General features: G+C 38.9%; 1 protein-coding gene across 1 annotated transcript in view; it reads right to left on the minus strand.

Moving 5' to 3' along the window:
• thsd7ab (thrombospondin, type I, domain containing 7Ab) overlaps positions 1-24100 on the minus strand; it is a 202523-nt gene that overhangs the window by 4340 nt on the left and 174083 nt on the right. Inside the window, exons 23-28 of the mRNA XM_059338271.1 lie at positions 23909-24080; positions 13468-13641; positions 9196-9294; positions 7956-8038; positions 5930-6143; positions 3349-3436 (exon numbers count right to left, since the gene is read on the minus strand). Coding sequence (XP_059194254.1) covers positions 3349-3436; positions 5930-6143; positions 7956-8038; positions 9196-9294; positions 13468-13641; positions 23909-24080 — 830 coding nt within the window. The remainder of the gene's footprint in view (positions 1-3348; positions 3437-5929; positions 6144-7955; positions 8039-9195; positions 9295-13467; positions 13642-23908; positions 24081-24100) is intronic.

A 24100-nucleotide genomic window follows, 5' to 3' on the forward strand; every position in this document is an offset into this window, starting at 1 on the left:
TGTTGTGAGCTTTTGATTTGGCAGGAAATGAAATGGAGGGGAATAAAAGGGACTGTGTTGCCCTAATTCGTCTTTCAGCCACAAGAGGGCAGCGTGACACCATGCTGGAGAGAGAGAGAGGAAAGACTTCAGTGTCTGGAGATTTAAATTTGATTTGTGGTACAGAAACTAGTCCCTGTGGTAAAATCCACGTCTCCTTTTATCTTCATCCGTCTCTATGAATCTGCTGCTGGAGATTTAAGAGATCTGCACTTTTTACTACAGCTTTAACAAATCTACACATTTCATTATTATCCAGAGGGAAGTTGTTTCACTGCACAGCTATACAAACACATTGTATAACAAGACAACACAACTAATTATATTTATACTGACATATATATATATAATAATACATTTCCACAGGCTTATGCTCCTAATGACATTGAATGTTACCCAGTGGTGGAATGTACATTTACTACTTACTATTTTCACTTACTTGTGCTTTACTTTATAATTCTACTTCTCATTTGACACTTACAGTTACTTTGATTCTAAATTACTTATCTACTCAGTAGTATAAAAATTATACATATTATAATACACATTTTAGTCAAATCTGGCCAAAAGTGACAGGAAAATTATGGGGATGTCGAAAAATGTCAAAAGTACATTAAAAAACCAACAACTTAAAATGGTCCTATTATATACTATGTTGATACATACATGGAATAATAAAATAGTAAACAGTAGTGTACAAAGTATCTAATGTTCGTATTTGTTACTCTTTGGCATACTTTGTATCAAAATATTTCAAGTACATTTTTCTGATGACATGATTCTTTATTTTTACTTTAGTAAAACTTTCTATTCAGGATTTCTACTTGTAATGGAGTATTTTTAGGCTATGATATTTCTACTTTTACTTAAAGGAACTTCCACCACTGGTTCACTAAAAGAATCTATGCTGGAGTAGTACGCTAATATATTCCTTTTACACCTGCTGGTTAAAGGGACCCAAGACTGTATCTTTTGCTTGCATGAGACACATATTACATATATACCACTGCTCAGAGGTAAGTATCGCAGCTAACAGCGACTTTTGCAGATTATTTTCCTTTAAATAAAACACATACTATTGGTTTTAAAAACTGTGTGAAATAGTTAAATTTGCTTCGCCTCAACAAGCAACAACATGAAAAATATTGCTAACTTTTAAAGGCAAATTAATTTGATAATAAAATTTATCAATAATAACACTGTATAATGGGTAGTATTACTGCATTTCTGCTGTGCAGTAAAAACTTTGCTTGTAACTACTACTGTCTGATATGAACACACTACTGTCTGATTTAAACACACTACTGTCTGATATGAACACACTACTGTCTGATATAAACATACTACAGGGAATGAATGTTATTTAACCCTGCTTTGCTTCTCATTATGGCAATTTGCTTCTGTGTGGGTTTACTTCTACAGCAGTAATTTGTGCACACGTGGGTTGTTTTAAGCATGAATCAAACAGTTCTGTTGACATTTCTAAATAATAGAAATCTAATTATTTACTTATGATTTGTTTGTCATACTTCCCGTATTATAACTGATTCATTTTTCAATATACAGTATGCATTTTCTGTTTTTAAAGACACACAATAATACACATAAAACACCTGTTTATCACACCAATTTAAATCACAGTAACTGCACGATGCTAGGATTATTATTAGAATTATTATGACTTATATTGTTTGGTTTGTTATGACTTATACTTATACTTATACTATAAACGTAACACTCTAAGTTTTGCATGCTTTATTTGTTTGTCCTTGTGTATTTTTTCCTTTTTTTTAATTGTTGTGTCTTTAAAGTCAGTATTTTGTTTTTGCAACAATAATAATAAAAAATAAAAGTTTCATTTGTGGGACTTTTACAAGCAGAGCCCTGTACTACGAAGCCATTTCAACATACCCAGGATATCTTCTCGTGATCTCTCTTCACTAAGCCTAACAACCGCAGTCAGGAATAAGTTGTATCACAAACTTTCTCAGTTATCCCAGGCTTTCCTCTTCAGGCTCTGTGTGTGTTCACATAAAGGGGCATTGGGAGCGTCATTTGACTCAACAACCAGAAAAAAAACAATCGCTTTCCACCCACTTCTATGAATAATATAAAATATTATTACTGCTAAAAGTAATACTGATGGTCTAAATAAGGCACGTGATTAATTTCTTGCCGAAAATCACAAGTGTAAATTCATGAATTACAGTGGCTTGTACGCATGAAATCATGGTCAATATAATTTGGCATTTTTAAAAGAATTTGCAAAAAAAACCCTCTTTGATATCAGTAACTCTACTGTAACTGCAGCTATGTTACATACAGTAACTACTGTAACTGTACAGCTTTGTTTGGTGACATTAACGTTACGACTACACGGGTACATTTATATCTTATTCTCCCCGCTGAGAATCTGTATTTGTCATATAAATATTCTTCGGGATTTCTAACGGGTTTTATCGGCCTCGAAAAACTCTTGCCCTTCTCAGAGACCCTCGCACTATCCGCTCAACAAGGTCCACAGGATCTTCCCAAAAGGGTGTAACATTTTCCAAGAGAATTGATTGGTTAGTAGATAGTGCTTTTATAGGTACTGATCTCTTATCTAGAGCATAACCTGGTCCCGACCAGGTTAGGTTCTCAGCATGAGTTGCCATGGTGATCTAGCCAGATTAAAAGAGAACCACCTTCGTGATAATGAAAACCCAGAGTTAGAGCTGAAGTTACCTCAAATCCAGCTTCGTAGTACAGGGCTCAGGAATAAACAGAAGGTAAACAATCAACAGGTGAACGCCATCTATGTGCTCTACACACGCTACTAAACCTACACGGACTAGACTAATTCTTCCCTAGTGGTTTGTCCTCACCTGCACCAGCACCTTCACTCAGCTAGTCAGGCGGGACATGTGACTCTCAGAGAGAGGTCACTGGGATAGGCCAAGGACTGGAGGTGCTTATACTGGAGGGCGTGTTGAGGAATAAACGTCCTCATTAGCTGCTGCTGCTTTGAGCCAGCTCTTGGCAATCGGGACAGGTGTAAATCATCTCATGTGCGTTTTGGCCCATCCAGACCGCCGTCCCATTGGCGTCAGACTCTTGGGCCTTAAGAGAGCGATGCACCTTGGCACAGTAGCTGCTGCTCTCACACAAGAGGACGGCACAAAGGGAGCAAAAAGGAAATAAAAACAGACGGTGATGTGAGGAGGGGGGTGGATGATGGGAGGGGGACGGGGCTCTTTAACTCAAAGCGGGGTGGGTGAAATGGATTTATGAATGATATATAAGGGGGAATTAAACTCGTCAACTCACCAAGCTAGGTATATCATAGACACTATGAATATGAGGAGCACAAAAGCTCCGGCTGCTACACCATACACCCACATCTTCAGCTTCCCATCTGTGAAAAAGGAGGCTCGTCAGTTCGTCTGTCTGTTTTGCACTTACAGCCATTAAAAGGCTGCAACAATTAATTCTGTGAAAGCTTCAGAAAACACTTTGCTGTAATTGCTACGCTTTTTTTTCTCCTTCCAGTCATATTAATACAGCTTGTAATTTACAGCGTTTGAAACAATAAAATACTTAAATAGTCCTGCTGGTGCTTAAATGGAGGTACAGTGGGAGGAAGAACCGGAGCGTTTAAGAGGAAGGTATTTATTTGTGTAAATACATGGTGACATTGGTGCACTTAAGTACAATTTTGAGGTACTTTGTAAATGTATTACTTTAAACTTCTACTCCACTATATTTTGGATGCACATATTGTGTTTTTTACTCCACTTCACTTATACTTTGCAGAGTTATATTATAAATATACAAAATATAACTCAAATACTAAATTATGATTTTGCTTTGTATTAACTCTTATGTATTACTCAGGGCATTTATGGCTTTTTAATTTTTGATAATTTTGTCTGTTAATGCATATGTTTTGAGTTTTCTTTTTTCTTCTAATTTCGGAAGTTCAATCTCAGCTCTGATAATAATTCTGTAATAAACTATGAAGCCATTCAGACCCTGAAGGACAAAAACATCCCCATTGAAACCCATTAAAACCAAGATTTTTAATGACAACCATTACATCATAAAATCTTGCAGTGTATTATATCAGGCTTTCAATCTAGAGCCCTGGCTTTAAAATCATTGTTTTTGTTATTTTCCACCAGATTGAGCCATTTTCTCATGTTTTCACTCTGTGGAAAAACACATGCTGGTTTTCCTGGTTTCTACTCTGTATTGTTGCTGCTGTTTTATGGAGCACTGTCAGCACAGCAGTTAATTCATCTTTAATTATAACACAATAATGTAAAATATATATATTATCCTTAAGTGGACCATTCTGAATAATGAGTACTTTTGGGTACTTTAAGTACATTGTAATGCTCATACTCTTGTACTTAAGTTTTGGACTTTTACTTGTAACAGAAGCATTTTAACACTGCGGCACTGAAGCAAAAGCTCTGAATATCTGAATATACTCGCAACTTCTGCTGAATTCTGGTGAGGGTTCTCCTCCGTAACAAATAACACCATTTCTTCAAAACTTCCAAAACAGAATTTACAAAAATAGAATACAAATTATTTTTCCTTTTCTCTAAAACGCCCAGTTGTTACGACAGAGTTCCTGTTTTCTCCCACTGTATCTACATTAAAGTACCAGTAGAAACTTATTCATACAATGAAATTACATTTTTACACTGCTTGCATGTTTTTTGTTTTTCTAAAAACGAAAAAACATGTTTTCGACCTTGCTGTTATGAAGTATAATAGCAAGAAGTGTGCTGCAAAAACTATCAAACATTTGGAAGATAAACGATCGGAGGCTTGCTGTTTGTGATGGATGTGAATGTGGAAGTTCCTGCGCCTGACAGACATTAACTCAGCCTGTTCTGCACTCTTGCATCCTAAATGTTTCTGTTGCTGTCATGCACCATCAGTCACAACACTGTGCAGATGCAGTTCTCAATTGTTAATGTACAAAGTAGCAGCAGTTCAGAGTAGCTAGTCAGGTTCATGCATGCATCAGAGCAGAGTGGAACGGACTGAAAACATGTTTGGTGCAGCTTTTGTTTTTGATGTTTCAGTTTTATTTCATGCAAGTACAAATATGTTAAACCTGACGTCAATTAGACCCTGTCAACACTAAGTCTGTCAAACACAAACTGAAAGTAAAGCACGTTCTGCTGTTGTCATGTGAAAACCTCTCAGCTTTATGCCTTAACTTCACTTCAAGGATTACATGCTGCTCTGCAGGTTGAGAATATTCAGCAAACCCTTCGGTTCTCTAAACCATTTCCCTTCAGATAAACTTTAAAAGACATTGTGGGTGCTTCATTTTTTTTATCTGGTAGAGGAAATATTCTACATAAAAGTTTCTTGCACATACATAAACAACCCTTCTGGTCTTGATTTCAGGACGGAGCTTTGGAAATGATGTGTGGTTATTTACTGACCTTTATTGTGGCAGGATGACTGTGTAATTTCATATCTGCAGTCAAAATATGGCATATTTACAGTCATCATTAGCTGGATGTGTTTTATTTCTACTTTTTTGTTGTTGCAAGAGATTAATTATACTGTCAAAGTAATATTTCTCCAAAATATAAACCAAACATGTCTGTATCCTTCCGACTTCCTCCATTTCTGACTCAGAAGCATTTTTATGTGGCAGTTTTTATAATTAAGACTTGACAAGTGGAAAATAGGAGCCTCTGAAGAGTACATTAAGGCAGGGTTAGTTCCCCAAAACATGACAGTAACGAGATTAAAGGTTTTCACTTGACAGCAACAAAACACAATTCTTTACGACTGGATGTGTATTTTTTTATGTTTTAGGAAATATATTCAGGATTTTAAAAGCACTGTGAGGAGAAGTTGGCTGGTGTGGTCTGACCTGGTCCGTAGGGCTGCAGGTACCAGGTCCGCCCGGAGCGTCCAGGCTGGATGGTGGTGGGCAGGGTGGGGTTAATGGCACGACTGGTCTTCACATCCCCTTTCTTGTCCCCCGCTGTGGGGATCTCCAGGATCGGGATGGGGGCGCACTGATCCAGCTGCCCAGTGGACGACAGCACCTCTGTGAAGCCCTCCTCGCACATGCACACACCAGCCTGCAGGGGGCAGCGCAGAATCATATTTGGTATGAGCTGCATGTACAGTACATCAAGGGAGTGATGGAGCATGGGAATGAATCTTGTTTTTTTGTTTTTTATAGGGGGAAGAGGCCCTGGATGTTGGTATAGTTGGGTCATCAATATAGCTTAAGCTCCCAGAGAAAAACATTTCTGAGCATGTTTGTGAACTGAATTCATTACACAGAGAGGTGTTTCTTTAAATGAGCCTGAAATAAATGCAGTGGAAAAGATGTAACAAACACCTGCCGGTAAATACAAATTAACAGCATCAACACCTCTGCAAACGTGTTTGAACAATTATAATCTTTATTTAAGGAACACTTCACACACACTGTTTTTACCTGCAATTCATGAAGAAAAACTTTATTTCTCTTGCATTCCTTCATAGTGAATGAAAAATCCAAAAACAGAGAAAATCCTTGTTGAATTAAATTGAATTGGAACACTCGTCCAGCGAGCGCCTCTGCAAGTACTAGACTGTTTATGTGAAGGGGGTGTTAAGGTTTTTACAAAAATGAACGTTTTAAGGAAGTATTGATCTTACATATGGATAAATAAGACTGGATTATGCTGCACAAATTATGTGAGAGTGCTTTTGGACTCTTCTATCTTAGAAGAGCTCAAAATAAGCTAGTAATTGACACAAACATGATTGTTTCAGAAATTATGGTTCACTGCAGGACTGTATTAGTCTGCATTAATGTTAGTAAGGTGTACCTAATAAACTGGTAACTGACTTTATTGCTGCATTCATATGGTGTCAGAATAATCAGGAAAAATTATGACTGGGAAAATTCATGTAAAGAGCTCATGAAGTTAGAATAACAATAAGTTTGGCAATAAGTTTGGTGCATGACTACCGAGTTGACATATTACACTGAAACATGGCAGACTGAAGCAAATGTTGGGTTGATAATCAGAAACATATTAATTCACGTATTGCATATACATTTTCTGACATTATGCTGTAACTGTAAGTTGCTGTCAACAGAGATTAGTTAGAAAAATATATTAGCATTAACCCTGATAACAAGTCATGTAAAGCAATATTTTAGTGGTTTTAGGGAACGTACTGTAGCAGCAGAAACACAATCAACATGGTGTTTAAACACTCTGAGCGATGAAAAACGACTTGTTATTGTCCACGTTGTTTCTGCGCTACAACTTAAAGCTCATGAACGCATCAAAGTTGGAAGAACGACTCCGCAACTGAGGAAATAGGGCCATCCAGAGAGAACATGAATGCAGCAGATATTTATCCTGCTGATTCAGGGATTGAACCTGAGACCTCAGAAGTCCTCACTCTCATCACTGTGACTCTGACCTGCTTATTCTGTGGTTATTAAGTCTGTCCAATACAACCGATAACCGCCCTTTATTGCGAGGTCCAAATTTGTTTTTTTTAAAAACACAAAAGCTATTAAAATGGATAAACTGTGAGATCCACCAGCTGCTGTTTCTGGTGGACATAAAACCTATTTTCCTGATTTTCGATGCAGCACAGTTGAGTGACACTACGGGAAAATGGGTTTTACATCTTCATGCTGCCATCGTTTCATTCCCTGCTGCATTCAAATTCAATTCTGGCAGCAGTGTGTCACAGCGAGCAGAGAGCCTGCCAGTCCTCCAGAGAACCTGAGCTTTCAGGTTAACGTCTTTTTTTATTGTTTTTATTCTGTTTACCCTGTTTTCATTGTGCATCTTTGTCTGTAAATCTAATTTGTCTTTACACAATTTGCTTTTTATTTACTGTTAAAACTGGTGATATGAGAACAAAGAGCTGCTCACCTCGCTGCAGAAAGACTTTGGCATGAGACAGGGAGGGTCACAGGAGCTGTTGTCCACTGGAGGATTCATCGGAGGACAACCTCCTGCAGGGACGAGAGAATCAAATAGAGTGCATGTTGTTTTCTAAAGGAATACAATCAATACGTGTGTCCTGTTAGCTGAGCTGCTCCCTGTTGCTGAATACAAACCTTACTTCTCGTAAGAAACTGACAAGTTATGAATATGTCCCATTTTTACTGCACATTCATGGATGTATTTAATGTAAAACATTTCAACTATAAGTAGACACAGCTGATTCAGGCTCATTTCTGAAACTATTTTAGGTGGGGAACCACGTGTTCATGTGTTGTGCAGAGATGAATAGCTGTACAGGCTGCCATCGCCCACCACCTTCGCTTCTTATAGAAATAAGTCCCTAGTTTTATTTTATTTTTTTTAGAACAGTGTGTTATATTTCTGACATATTTTGTGTCAGTGTTACCTCCTACATAAAACTGCCACTTACCGACTTACTGCTGAGCTGTACAGCTGCTGCAACATCTCAGTCTCCACATTAATTCAGCTGCACTGCTTTTTATTTAAAATAGTGGAGGGCATCTGCAGCACCTCGTCACCAGCTCTACGTCTACAGAATATACTCAGTTCAACCAACCAACAAAAACTGTTGTGTGCTTTTTAGAGCCGACACAATTAATTTGTAAGCTTGTCAACAAAAAAAATCATCTTTTGAGTAATTTTTTTGAAGACAAAATACTAATGGAATTTCCTGATTGGTTCCAGCTTATCAAATGTGAATACTTTTGTGAAACTAGTTTCTAGTTTGATATTTAACTGGATGTCTTAGGGACAAATCTTAGAAAGCTGTGATCGACATCTTTTGCTATTTTTGGACCAAACCACTGAATCAAGAAAATAATCAGCAGGCTATTAAACACAGTAAGTGCCACACAAAAAGGTAAAATCATCCAGTAATTGAAAATAATTAAAGGCTAACACACGCACGCACGCACACACACACACACACACACACACACACACACACACACACACACACACACACACTCACTTCATGACCTTTTTGTGGGATCCTGACCTCAGGTTGGAAACCTCTGATGTATGCCATACAATTAAATATTTCTGTTTTCATCATGCAATTTAAAAGTCATAGGAGCAAGTCTCCCAAAACTTGTACTATTGCACGTTAATGAGAGCTCCAAAGTCAGATTGAGGAGTTCCTTACCGGTGACATTGAGTCCATCGGAGCGCTGACACCAGACAGAGGGGCGGCTGGAGTTTACACGGAAACTGCTGAACCATTTGTACTCGTAACATTCGCCCCCTGAGAGAAAATAAAAAACAATCAACATCTTTAGAGACTGTACAGTGGGAGTCTGCGGAGAAGAACATTAATCATAAGAGTGACGGATTAATAAAGCAGCTGCTAAGTTATGGCGGTATAATAGGCTGCTGTCATATAATATCACTATCAGTGTGTCTTCACAGAAGGGTCCAGTTCAATGTTTTAATCTTCAGTAAGAGCTTTTGCTTAATGACTTTCTATCAATGCTATTATGACTTTATCAATATCTCCATCAGTGCAGTAAATGACCATATTTCCCTGCGGAGTCCTGTGTAACCAATCATCAGTCCGGCCCATTCGGCTAGCGTAAATGAACAATTTAACCTTGAACAAAGGAAAGATCTATTCTCCACCGGCCTAAGTACAGTATCACTGCTCCAGTCGATGGCACGGCTCTATCTGCAGCTTTCACAGGACGATTTGTCTGCAGCTGCGACAACTTCACCCTTTATGTTCCTCACTTTTCTCATTTCTTCCCCTTTTTCTCGCTTTGGTACAGCGAAGGTCGTTTCTCAAATGTGCTAAGTTATCATTGAATCACTCACTTCTGTCGGCACTTCCCACCATCTTTTACGAGAAGATTGGAGTTTTACTACTATTGAAACATTTCTCAGAGGAAGAGAAGCAGCTCTGGAAGCAGAAATAATGTCAGTAGTCGTGCTAGTAACCCCAAAAACATCACAGTAGAGAAGGCTGATTTTCATTTACAAGAGTTTCATTATAACTACATTAGGACTATAAATGGTGATGTAGTGCTTTAATAGTCTGCAGTGTGCACATTACACACATTCACACACCAGTGCAGGTGGAAGCTACACCGTCCAAAATCATAAAAAATCAGAGTCACTAATGTGTAAAAACAGTAGAGGTTATTCTGTTCAGCTGGTTAGGGACTGTATGAAAATGAATGGAGTAGGGATGGGCATTTGGAAGAAACCTGCCAACTGGAGCAAATATAATGTTAATGATCAATCAACCAATCGCTGTGTTTTTGTACTAACAGTTTGTGTAACAAACATGTATTCAAGGGCAAAGAGACTTCCTGTCAATTTTAAAAGTAACCCACATGAGGTGATACTGTAATAATAACGTCAATATATAAAGAAAGGGAAAAAATGAACTATATCGATATATGCGATATGATCTAATTCCATATCACATTTTAAAATATATCGATAAATCTTTTATATCGATATATCGACCAGCACTAACAGTAAGCTAGTTTTCCTCAAATTAATACTCTTGTATTTGTTATTGCAACTCTGAGTTTGCAAACTGTAGCTTTACACATCTTAATTCTCAGCTCATTGGTTTATACACGTACGGCCAAAGAACTGAACGCTCGGCTGTGTTTCAGTTCAGTGAGTACTGATACGCAGTCAGATAAAATTTAAATTGAAAAGTACACAGATTGATTAAAAATTCCACGTGATCGACCAAATTCTTAAAGACCATTAATCGATCATTGATTCATTATTCCCATCCCTAGAATGGAGCTGTAAAGGAGTAGTAAACTTTATATTTCACTCTGATTTCTCCTCATGTTGAACCATGCCGTCTCTCTGTCTATCAAGGTAATTATATGAATTAACAGTTATTTTTCAGTCACAGTAATAACCATGTTATTTAACAAACTAGATTATTACACCCACAGCCTAACTGCCCCTATGAAATCATCTTAATTTATGGCTACATCGTTTTCTGCATCTAGATATTTGCACATAGTCGAGTTAACTAAATCCTGGTTACCTGCCTTGTTTGCTCGTCTTTTACTTGCAGCAAAAACAACAACAGTGCTGTACGTATTGAGGATGTTGATCAGATGATTAATAATAGAATGCTTTTTTTTCTCCTTTTTGGATTTTTACTAGCAGTTTAGGTTATTTTCAATCACGATTACATCCCACACATTTTATTTAAATGAACAGACGTATTGGTCCTATTAGTTACTTGCTCACTGTTAATGTCCTCTGATGAAGACACAAGGACTGTGGCCGTCTGCGTGTAGCAAAACAAACCTTTATAACCCGCAGAGAAGAGAGAGAGAGGAGAGAGAAAGAGAGAGAAGAGATAAAGAAAAGAGAGAAACAGGAAATCTGTGGAGAGGAGACTATGATATGCAACAAAGGTCCCCAGCCAGGAATCAAAGTGGTTATGTGGTATGTGCCTTAACCATTAGGCTACCAAGGCGCCCCCACAAAATTCATTTTTAATGTGACTATTTGATCTCCCTTTCCACCGTCTCTAGCCTCCCTTTTCTCCGTCACCGCCCTCCTTCCCCGCTCTCTTCCTCCTCTTCTTACTGGTCTTGCTGGGCCACTCCTCCCCCCGTGCCTTTGAGTGATGCTGGGAAACCAGGTCAGACCAGCAAAGACTGCTGTGGGGTATGTACAGTAGCCAGGCAGAGAGTCGAGGGAGGAGGGGGTCGGCTGCTTTACAGAACGAGCCAATGGCTTCTGTATATACTGAGCCCTGGTGGTGCTGGTGATTCACAGCCCACGCTGCACCTAATGGGTGATTAACGCGCCTGGGGAGATGCAGAGATTATAACAGTAAATGAGCACGGGGGTTTTTCCTCCATTTAGAGATCTGACTCAAGAAATCCCATCTGGGAGAACGCCAATTGACCCAGTGTACAAACAGGAAAAACAAAGTGATAGCTGAAAACAACTAAAGCGCTAACTACTGCTCTGACTGGGGTGGCTCAGTGGTTAGTGCTGTCACCTGGCAGGAAGAAAAACCTTCATCTGATTCCAGCTCCAAACCTCTTTTCCACAAACCAAACATGTCCCTCAGTGGGTTTCTCCTGGTGCTCCAGTTTTAACAGTTAACAGGCAGGTTCAGATAGATGGAAGAGTGAATAGCCTGCAGGTATGACCCTGAATGTAAGTGTCTTTCTGTGTTAGCCTTCTGATGCACTGACAGCTCTGCAGCGTGTTGCCCTGCGTCCAACCCAACTGACCGCTCATATGTGTATTAAGAGTACTGCAGCATTGCCCTTTCAAAACATGCCTGTTTGGAACAGGCCAATTGCTTGGCCTTTCAGTATTGCTGCTCGCAGCTTTCTCAAGAACCGCCCATCCAAACAACTTCACATTCGACACTGCGCTTCCTCGGGTCCCGAGCAATACACCTGCCGTGGCATGGCTGCCTCTCCTAGCAGTGCTGGTGTGTAAAGCTCAACGGGGAGGCTCTGGAAATGAAAATACCATTCATATTCTGAATCAGGATTTTGATTATAAACCATAATGGCCTCACCGTTTAAGGAAGATTTACCACCATCTGTAAGATTGTAGACTAATGAAGACGCCACAAGTCAATACAAAATAAACCTTATTTTTAGAAAAACATGTTTTACTTGCGACGTCATGGAAAAGCTTGATGTTAACATAGAAATGTTTACAGCACACACAAAACACACACTCAAGAACGTCTGAGTTATCCTGCTTTACTGCTACAACTGAACTCTTCAATAATTTCTGTTGCACTTTTCTCTGAACAACTGCTATTACCGTTTTTAACAAGCCGCATTTTTTTTCTCTCGAAGAGGAAAAACGCTTTGAAGTCTTAAGAGTAACTAAAAATCACCACAAGGGTTAAATTTAAGATAACTATCATGTTGGTTGCATCATTTCAGTGGTTTATGAGAATAGTAGTTCCTTTACTCTTCAAACATCTACACAGTCTTGTACCTTTGCCTTTTTTTGCCATATCTTTTTTAATCCAAATTAAAAGTTTTGTGGTAACAATTCATTTTGATGTTCATCGGCTTAGTTCCAGGTATAAAACTCTTTATATGAGGATTTTCTAATTCACTGCTGGATCCGGAGCTGTTGAACACAAGTGTCCATTCTGAAAGTTACATTGCTGAAATTAGTTAGCTGGAATATAAAATCTCTGGTATCTCTTCATTCTTGAAATGACTGTAGTGAAGGGGTGTAAGAGTCACTAGGGTCCCCTCTTAATAAACTACACAGCATAACACACTGATAATTAATATGTCCTATAGATCTCAAGACACAAGACTTTCTTGGGTCCTCTGCAACACACCGCCAGAAAGTCAGACAGACTCCTTTTCTTTAAGTAGGTAAAGTAAAATAAATACATTACTCAAACACTGAAATCGGCTCCCACTTTAAAGAGTGTTCTCACCTGTGCAGGTCTGAGACTCCCACGACTGGTCGGGACAGAGCAGAAGGTTTTCGGGCTCCTGGGCCAACACGGCTCGTGAGCGTACCTGAACCGAACCGAAGTCCACGCCGGCCCCCTTTACGCAGATGCTCACACACGAGCTCCAGTCCGACCACTCCATCAGGTAGCATTCACCTGCAGAGGCAGGAGAGAGGAAACGTATCAGCGGGGATGTTAACGTAATGGACAGCACTTCATTGGTTTCATGTGAGTATGAAAGGGATAAATCGTTTAGTTAAAAAGTAGGGAAAACACTTTTTAAACACCCTCTGGTTCCTGTTTCTTTAATATCAGGATTTACTGCTTTTCCTGTTTTATATAGTTGAAAAATCAATATTTTGGGGTTTTTAATTATACAGTCTAAACAATTAATCAGAGAAGTAATTGGTAGATTCATCAAAAATGAAAATAATAATGACTAACATTCAACACAGATGTTTAGTTGTTCCACTCACGTTTTGTTTTTTAACAAACCACTTATTTGACACATTTTGTAATTCACAAAACCACAAAAACTGATAAATTTCCCAAAAATAACATTAACATCATGATTCCCCCACAGAAATCAATCTTGCTGTGGTGAATAAATAAAGCAAATGGCGCAAAATAAGACAAAGCACAAAATCTGTCACCTAAATTATGAAAATCAGGCTTCTCACTCACTTAACACATTTGGAAATTAACCACCTGTGGTGAGCCTTAAACCCCCCAAATAAGAGTCTGAAGCCTTTTCTTGTGTGTTACTCATGGGACAATAAATTAGTGGTACAAAAACTAAACTGGTATAATAGAGGAGAGAAATTATACCACACCAGTCTGGTGTCTCTTCACCTGTTCAGTGTGGGTTGAAAAAATAAATAAAATACTTAACCCGACCTTTAAAATGGCTCAGTCTGGCTCTGAGCCATATCACAAATCTTTTAATTTCCTGTAAGCCAGTGTGCAGCCTCAGATCCTCAGGCAGGGTGGCCCTTCTGGCTCCTCCAGGGTTTAAGACTAAAATGTGACCAGGTTTTTTGCTATCAGAGCCCCAATTATTTGGAAAGGCCTGCCTGAGGTGCTTTAGCTGACAGAACCAGTGTTATCTCAGAGTTCATATCTAGATTTAATAGAATAGATTTCATTTCCAATATTAATTTAGCTGTGTCCTCAATCTCTTGTTGTATTTACTTGTTTATACTCATTTCCATAGCTTTGATTTGACTTTTTAAAGAACTACTTAAGCTATGCAAGAATATCTGCCTTGCAGCTTTTCGTGTGTGGGTGTCCTTGTGGAAATCAGATCTTCAACTTTGGCAGCACTAAAGCAATATTTTACCTGCTCTTCTACAGATGGGAACGGTTTAATTTGGGCGAGATGTTAAGGTTTGTGGCAGAGATACGGACGGCGTATTTACATATCGTATCATGGCGGTCGAGATGCTTTGAAGACTTTCCGAAGGAGGAAGGTGGAAGTGCGAGATGGAGGGGCGGGTCGGTTTTGATCACAGCTGACAAGTGCAGCTCATCAAACAGCAGGGGAAATGGAACATGGGTCAAGGGTGGCAGTGCATTAAAGTGTGTGTGTGCATGTGTGGATGCAACCTGCCAGAATTCCCAAGCTGTCCCCGGTGCTGCACAAACAGCCCTTGAATTTCCTCCCAAATCACACTACAGTACGTCCCTGCACAGAAAACAGCCTGTGCTTTTGATTGCGGTTTGATACTTCGGCGCTCCTGCAGTTTGGCAAAAGGGGTTGGACTGACTTGTTATCTAGGGCAGCGTTTCTCAGTGTTTTCCATCTCAGGGACCAGCAGACATCTGATGAGCTTTTTCTTTTTTCTTCAAAATGAGAAATTCGCCAGTGGAAACACATGCCACACATTCTTAAAATATAAAATTAATTCAAACCGTGGTACTTTTTAAACGAGTCGTGGGTTGAAAAGACATTTTTTGCTCCTCTATATTTTAGAGAGATTGAATGATAAACGATCAATGATGAACCGAAATAGACACATAGCACTTTGGAAATGAACTCCACATTTGTATTTTGTCTTTTGGCAGATGCGAGTGACAATAATTCTCCCTTCAGGGACCGCTGACACGGAAAATAACAGATTTATATTTAAGCTGCACTGTGTGAAAATACACCCTTCTTATCAGGCTGAATCATAAATTGGGGGTTCAGTTTTCCATCTTTTCTTATTGAAATGTAGCAGATTTGCCCTATTTACTCAAAGGAAACATTGCTTTTCACTTCTCTGTGTGCAGCACAATGTCGAGGGTGCATCTGGAGAATAAGGAGAGCATTGTTGTGGTTGTGGGAGGGGCGGTAAAGCACTGGAGCTGCAGGCCTGACGGACAGAGTCCAGCAGGTGTTGGGCAGAGCTCACCTGTCTGCTCTGCGCTGCAAAGCTACATAAAACCCAGCAGCTGACAAGCCCTCGTCACAAAACCTGACAACAAGTCATCAGACCCGACCTTTGAAGTGATAATCCCATCTGAGAGATTCTCTCTCTCTCTTTTTTTCCAGAGAGGGTTGGGGGTTGAATCCTCGGTGCTAAGCTGATATTGTGCTGTTTCTTGGCACGGCAGAGCTGAGACATCTCCTGTCAATCAAACAGGGGTCAATAGGCTGCCTATATTTGCTATTGATAAAGGCTTTAGTAGACCCAATGGTTATCGCATACCTGAAATACCAAAAACTGGCTTTAGAAAAATGGTTTTCATGAGCTGTCTTTTCCTTAAACTACTGGCTACTCCAAGTTCAGTTTGTTCAGTTATTATTACATTTTTATATCCCCCCGTTCTGTTATTTGAGAGAAATCATTTTATTTTCCAGCAAGGGTGCATAAAAATTATGTTTTACCGTTTTTTTTTGTTTGTTTATTCATGTCGAGATAAACACTTTAATTATGACCAGCAGCATTTTGGATTTACCACAGAGCAACAAAAAAAGGTCTCTTTTTAAACCTGAAATAAAGATTGACCTGGAGCTCAGACTTTCTGTCTCATCTGCTCAGAGAAAGCTGCTGTTGTAAAAAGAAATGCAATTTCAAACAACCGTACTCTATTAAACATGTGGAGCAGTTTGCCAGTTATGAGGGAGAGGAAACGGGAAAATGAGCTGCTGGGCTTCCGAGTCTGCAGAGTCAAAATTTTTGTTAAAAAATAAACATTGTAGGGTTTTTTTTCTTCTTCTCTACCAATGGTCCCCAGGTAATATGAGTTTGAGAACAATGCCCTACATACTCAAATAAAAGTTATTTATGCAAACAATGTCAGAGTTTTGTGGCCGGCATGAACAAATAAAGCCGAACAAACGCTGGGTAACTTACCTTGAATATTAACCAGCACTGCACTGGCTGTCATGGTAAACTGAGGAAGCACATTTCTGCAGCATTTATTCTATCATTACAAAACTACTATACTGTAGGCAATCACCAATCTGCTTTTAATAATAGCCCAACATTTTCAGATGCCTCTACTTCTTATTTCTGTTACTTCTCTTAAGCCACAGGCAGTGAAATTAACTGCAGATATTTCACATTAAAAGCCTCCCAGCAAAGTACCTTGTCTGTGCATTTCAAAAACCAGAAAAAAAAGTCCCAATACACAATATGTCAAATGCAGTTTACCAGAAGTACCAGGATGTACTGCTACATCCGGTAGCATTGTGTGGTATGAAAGGCAGCATGACGTCCGACCCCACAAAAAATCACAGTCAGCTGTTAATGGCACAGTTATATATATATAGTAGTCATATGAGGGTCAAAGTTTAATAAAGAAGTCATAAAAAAGTAGTATGTCTCAAGTGTATGCATGGTGCATGCAACAGTGCATACTTTGAGGGCAGCTGCAGTATGTACTAAAAGTAAAGACAAAAACTATGCAATTTGTGAGTTGCCGGAAAGTTTTTAATTTGAAACATCTGTGCAGAAACTGCAAAGCAGAGCCGACTAATTAATTTATTAGTGAGTAAAACAGCATTTCTGTTAGAAAGAGAAACCAAGAGCAAAAGATTGTTAAGTCTGATGTGACTAGCATTTCTGACGGCATGTAAAGGCTGATTTTGCATCAACACCAAATGTCATCAACAGATCAGATTAACAGGGAGAAGTCTTACTAAATAATGTAGAAGGAATTAAAGTCTGATCATCACTGCGGTCCAGCTAAAGAAAGCATTTACAGTAAGTTGAATCACTGCCGCGTTATATTAATCATTGACACAGAGATGCAAAAATCGGGCAGTCAACTGAAGGAAAAGTCTGAAATGTTTCTAAGACTTCTACTTTATGTGGAAGAGGTACGGTAGAAGTAACATGAGACTCAAACTGACACCCGAGTTGGTTTCTTTGCTAACCAGACGGCAGTAAACCACTCAAAAGACTTCCAGTAATTAAATGAAACTATGCATCTGTGTACTGTAAATATTTCACAGCTTTTGCTTTGCAAGGTCGTATATCATGTAAATCACAACAGATGTCAGCTCAGCACAGAGACAGTGCCGGGACCTAACCACTCACCGAAATAAAAAAGTCATCCTGTGCGGGTCGATCGCACACCAACACTGCCAGGTTTGAGGGTTTGTTACCTGCTGGGGCTACCCGTGCTGAAAATGTGTGCACACATGGCACACTAACAAGCTGTGGGTTGAAGCATCAACCACATGGCACATGGCATCAGGCTGGTTTTAGGATTTTGTTCTACACTTCACTTGAGTCCCCTTAACGTCTTTGCATGTACAGTTTAGATTGCATATCTCACACAAGGCTTTAACGATCATCTGTACAACTAGAGGTGTGAATCAGCGAAGGCACCACGAAACGATTTCATCCCGATACTTGAATCACGATACGATATTATTGATTTTAAGCATTTTGCTATATGGTGAGCATTGCGACACAATATATTGAGATTTAACTGTTAAACTGCATTTTGTGTCCACAAAATTAAATTCAATCAAGAATTGTTTTGTCAAATAAGAGAAAATTCTCAGTCTATTCATCTCACTTCAGTCTTTTTATTTCTCCACAATGAGAGTCAAACCCATCGACTGACCAACAAAGGATTCAGTCAAACTGAACTGAACTGATATCAAACATGTATGGACGACAACAACTGCAGCATTTTATCAAACTTTCCTCAACTTTAAGCTTCACTGCTCTCAATTTTTTTTAAATGAAATATTTAAATAAAAGCTGAACTTTGCAGTGTTATTTGGACAACTTCCCAACATGATATCCTGACGCACATGGTGTCTATAGATCCTTATACCTATAGATTAGATCTTCTAGTTTCAAATGATAATAGTATCTCCAGTATATTCCTAAAATTGAGCCAGCTACGGCATCCGGAAAAAACAATATATATTGATACTTGGCGGCCATGAATCGATATTATATTATGTCATGCAAAATATCGCTATCGATACTATGCTGTATCAATCTTTTACCCCACCTCTATGTACAACATATAAAAAAAAGTACAAAGTGAAAGTACAGTCAAGTGACTGTTAGTTAAAGTGCTCTCCTGAACATTCAATGTCCAGTCATGACTTACACATTTACACTAGCCACAGCAGGTCTGCACACTTTGGATTTCTCCCCTTGTTGAAGCAGTACATGGAGCAATAAGGTGTTAAGAGCGTAGTGTCTCTTTCTAATCGCCTTTTCAAAAACCAAACACTGTGAAGTATTTACCTAATGTGTGGAAGCAGGTCCTAGACAGCTCAGGGTGATGTTGCCGGCTCTGTTGGACTCTTAATTGGATTTGGAAAGTTTACACTCCAGCAACCTCCAGCCAACTTTACACAAGATAACGTTACTTTCACCAAACTTTCATCCTCATCCTCAAAGCCTTTCTCCTCTGCACTTTAAAAAACTGTTCCATTACATATTGTTTGAAAACATGAATTAGATTGTAAAAGTTAAACAGCCAAACAGGGTTATATTCGATCAAAATAAGAGTGATGTTAATAAGGCTCAATTTACATGAAACTTTGTGGAAGGATGTAGCGAGGGCCAAAGGAGAAACCATTCAATTTTGGAGCAGATCCAAATCTACAGGGTGGATACATGAATTATTTTTGACTTTTCTTATCATTGCGAGATAGGGCATTGGTGCAGCATTCATGTGGTGTCGGAATAATTGGAAAAATGTCTTCCTTATCATATTTCATGAGTCACCTGATCCGTTACCCTTGCTCTTCGTTGTCTCTTCTTACTTGGGTCAGGTTCAGACAGAAATATGCAATAAGTCGCACTCTAACTAGCCTCCAGTCCAATTAGATTTTATTTATATCGCCCCAAATCACAAATTTGTCTCAGAGGGCTTTACAGTATGTCAGCTCTGTCCTTTGACCCTCCCACCCATCGAGTAAGGGAAAACTTTTTAAACAATGGAAGAAACCTTGATTCCCCTCCCAGACAGACAGACAGACAGACAGACAGACAGACATTGCCTATATTGCCCTTAAAACTTCCTTCTATTGTGCTTTATTCTTTAAATTTTATGTTTTGATGTTAATCAGATCTTCATCAGACATAATATCAACTTTTATCTTCAGCCTTTTTAGTTGTTTTCAGGTTTAGCCCTGTACTAACTTGAATGGGTATAAAAAAAATGAAATGATGCAACTTCCCTAGACTCTTTTATATTTCTGAGGTTGTCACGCTCAAAACAATGTATGCACCACTTAACAGCTGTATTACTACCTATGACTACAAGTTTAACTAACTTGGATGTGATTGGCCAGTGAGCCCAATGCCAGAACGCATGCAGCTCGGATTGCCAAATTAAAAAATGATTAACAGCTAGCCCACCCTCTCCAAAGTCCAAAAATGGGGAAGGCTTGTTGATCGGTTGGTCAGTTAACAAAACTAACCTCAACCAGGTAATGGTAACTTTGGGGTTAATGTAAAGGCTTATACATACTCCACAAGGACAGAGTTCATCATCTAGGCAGAACTTTTTTCTTTTGTGGTGTCTGACAACTATTGTGATTGGGCAGAAATTTGAATTTGAAATTTGCTGCAGTGGGAAGGCTGTATTAGCCTTAAGGGTTAAGGTTAACTTACAATCACACAAGGTCTTTGGTAGATTCAATCAAGTGGTTAAGTGAAATATTCAGTTAATAAACAACTTCTTAAGAACGCTACAGCTGTGTTTTGCAGTGACATGACACTGTGTGACGCAGGACGTAAGGCACGGCGATAACCAATCACAGCGTCGCAGGGCTGGTCTTGTGAACTGCAGTGGGGTTCATAATAACATGGTAAAGATGCAGACAGGGTAAAACTGTATGGATAATCGTCCACTGGTCAGTTTACCTCTGGAGCAACATGAGAACAAAGTACAACGTTGGACGATAATATTTGTATACAGAAGGCTTGATGACAATTAAACAAAAGCTTGACAACCATGTTAGTCCCGCCCATGGTGCTGACTGGCTGATCATTAGACCCCCTCCCAGTGACTCTCAATGGGCCGTGAAAACCAGGAAAACACTGTTTCGTGTCCTTATGCCAGACAAATCGGTCAAAGGTGTGGATCCAAGCAGGTCTTGAGCTGTATTTCTTGTTTAACGCCTTCCATGCAACATATAAATCCCTTTGAATTGCCTTCATGGATCAAATGTGCCATATTAACTTATTAACAGCGAGCATGTCTACTATGGAGCTGCACCTTGTTCCACACAAGCCACGCCGATAATATAACATTGAGAGCACTTCCTCAATCTGTTCTCCTCTCAATCAGCGTCTCCATTCAGATGTGAGATGAATAAATGCATAAAATCTACACTTTATTGTCATTTACAGCAGAGCAGATTGTTATTCAGTGAGGTTGTCGCTCAGCGTGCCATCTTGTCTTTTGTAAAAGCCCTCAGGGTTTTTGTTATCTCGCCCACACAGATTATTGATTGTGACCCTGTTTTTCTGTGTTATTTTATCTCTGTGTATGTGTGTGTATGTGTTTTAATCACTTTGCTTCTATGTTTCTAAACTGTACAAATGGAATAAATTGAATTGAAGGGGTCACAGCTTTCATTTGGATTTTGCCTCTCGGTCTATTTCACCGAAAGAGCAGGTGGTCCGAATAGTTTGTGCCTTCCACATAAAACAGAAAATATGTCCTGACAGCAGCGCCTCTGGCGCGGCAACAAACAGAACTAACAGAGTTGGCTGGTGGGAGGCCTGTGAGGGATCATCTTCTGACTCCTGTACTACTGTTTTTCACTCTTCGTGTGAGACTTCTGACTGTGAGATGAAAAGAAGTGGTTGATTTATATCTCAGATCTTTCATGGTAAGAAACTGGAGACAGACATCAAGTTAACTGGGAGAAAATGGGGAAAACTGAAAGCAGGGATGGGTGTTTAATCCAATTCTGGCTTCTACTGATTATGGAAAAAAAAACAAGATGATCGAGATAAAACAATTATAGTGCCACATTACATTTTAAAGTGATGCTCTGGTTTTGTCAAATCTATCACAGATCGCCCTTTTTTTTTTTTGCCAGTTCTCGCTGAGTTACTGACCGGAATATGTTAATAAATATATGGTTTACCAATGTGTTAAATATAGATTTGGGTGTTTACAGTAGGTTGTGGCAGTGCACTACAACAAATATAATTTATTTTAAATTATTATTTTTAACTCGGTTGTGGAAATGTTTTTGTGAATGCTAGTTTTTCTTGATTTTTTTTTTTTATTTGTCCTTTTTTAAATAATTTAATATTTTATAAAATATTATTTTTACATTATTTATTTTAACGTAAACATTGTTGTATTTTTTTATATTTATTTAAATGTATACATTTTTGTATCATATCATCTTATTTGTTTAAATGCACATATTGTGTATTATTTATTTATTCTTCTCTCTATACTTATTTTTATATGTTTTGTTTGTTGTTGAATTATATTTAATTTGAAAGAAAATCTACAAGCAAAATAATCATGGTTATTATTTTTGCCATGGTCCAGCAGCCCTAACTGCAAGTAAATATGCAAGTCAAAACTGCATTAAGAATAGAATGGAGACTTACTTCTCTGGCAAAGGAAAGCAGAGGGCTGTCTGAGTTGCTACAGGCAGTGAAATACAGTACCCACCAGTAAATTTAACTTGCATAAAACAGCACAGTTATACAAAGCATCAGCTATAATGTAGTCCATTTATTCTGCCTCCAGGTAAGCTCCTACCTCTCACTTTAGAGGTCATGAATAGATACTGAGTGCTATTGGTTAGAGATAATAAAGTCTACCCTGTAACAAAAGTATTTTTAGTGTCCGCTTTGTGATATAAATCAAACTGCTGACAAGTGTTGACTGTGTTATGTATCGCAAAGTGACTTCTGTGTTCTGCCGGTTGAACCTGAGAGCAGCTCTGCAATGCAAAACACACTTGTAATGGATTATTGCACTTAGATGTTTGTTTAGAGCTCCGAACTGCTGCTTTAATGGTTAAGATTTGACATTTTTTAAAAAGGTGTCTGATGCTTGAGTGCTCAGGGCTCCACTGAACTCCGTTAAAATATTGTGAATACAATGTTACATTAACCTAAAGAGAGTAGAAGTGTAAACATGAATCTATTTCTATGGGCAATTTAATGCAAGACTCAAAAGATCTTGCTACATTCATGCACAGCCATGGATTTTTAGCAGCTTATTATATTTCCAACAGGCCTCTAACCCTTAAAGACACCGAAGCCTCGTGCTGTTTTATTTACAACTCTGATTCCAAACAAGTTGGGATGCTGTTTAAAAACAAAAACAGAATGCATCAATTTCAGAATGTATGTGTACAAAAGTAATAGTTTATCAGTTTGTACATTAAATATATTGTCTTTCAACAGTTTCCAGTTGCATATATATGCCAAAAAGGATGAGATAGGGTTTTTATTTTACACTTTGGATAATGTGACAACTTGTTTGGAATCATGGATGTACAGTGATGTACACAGTGTTACCTGTGACCAATTGTGGAGACTTGAGATCGATGATATGCAATCGGATTAGCAGGCTTGAACACATGCTGTTCACTGGTCAGCTGCTGCAAAACTATGCTTCCACTATGATTAATGAAACTGATTACGCCTGGCCTCCTGCCTGACTGACTTGCTGACGTGCTGTGGTGAGCGTTTTGCTTCTCTATACCAGTATTCTTGCTGCTCTAACTAAGAGTAAAAACATTTTTTGTACACTGTAGAATGTGTCTATAGAAACAAATCTCAGAGGGAAACATACACACCCCTTCTGAAGACACATTCATAAACCTTTGACAATGACATAGAGGTTGTGAAAACATCCGTACTATGCTAATAAAGCTTCTACTCTATCCTTGTGTTTGGAAACGACTTTGCAAGGTTGCTCATGCAGCACAGGAAGCTGAAAATCAACATATTGTGAGCAGCAGCATTATTACCTGGGCAGGGAAGGGTACAGGCCTCCTTCAGGATGATCTGCTTGTCTCCGTCGACGGCCAGCTCCAAGCTGCTGCACAGCTCCTCGTCCACCAAGCCTTCGCCGTCGCTGGCGCCGTCCGACACGAAGCAGGACAGGTTTCTGTAGCGCATGCCGTGTCCGCACACCACACTCTGACAGGAAAGAACACCAG

Source organism: Centropristis striata, chromosome 8 (genome assembly GCF_030273125.1).
Source record: "Centropristis striata isolate RG_2023a ecotype Rhode Island chromosome 8, C.striata_1.0, whole genome shotgun sequence".
NCBI classification, from domain to species: domain Eukaryota; kingdom Metazoa; phylum Chordata; class Actinopteri; order Perciformes; family Serranidae; genus Centropristis; species Centropristis striata.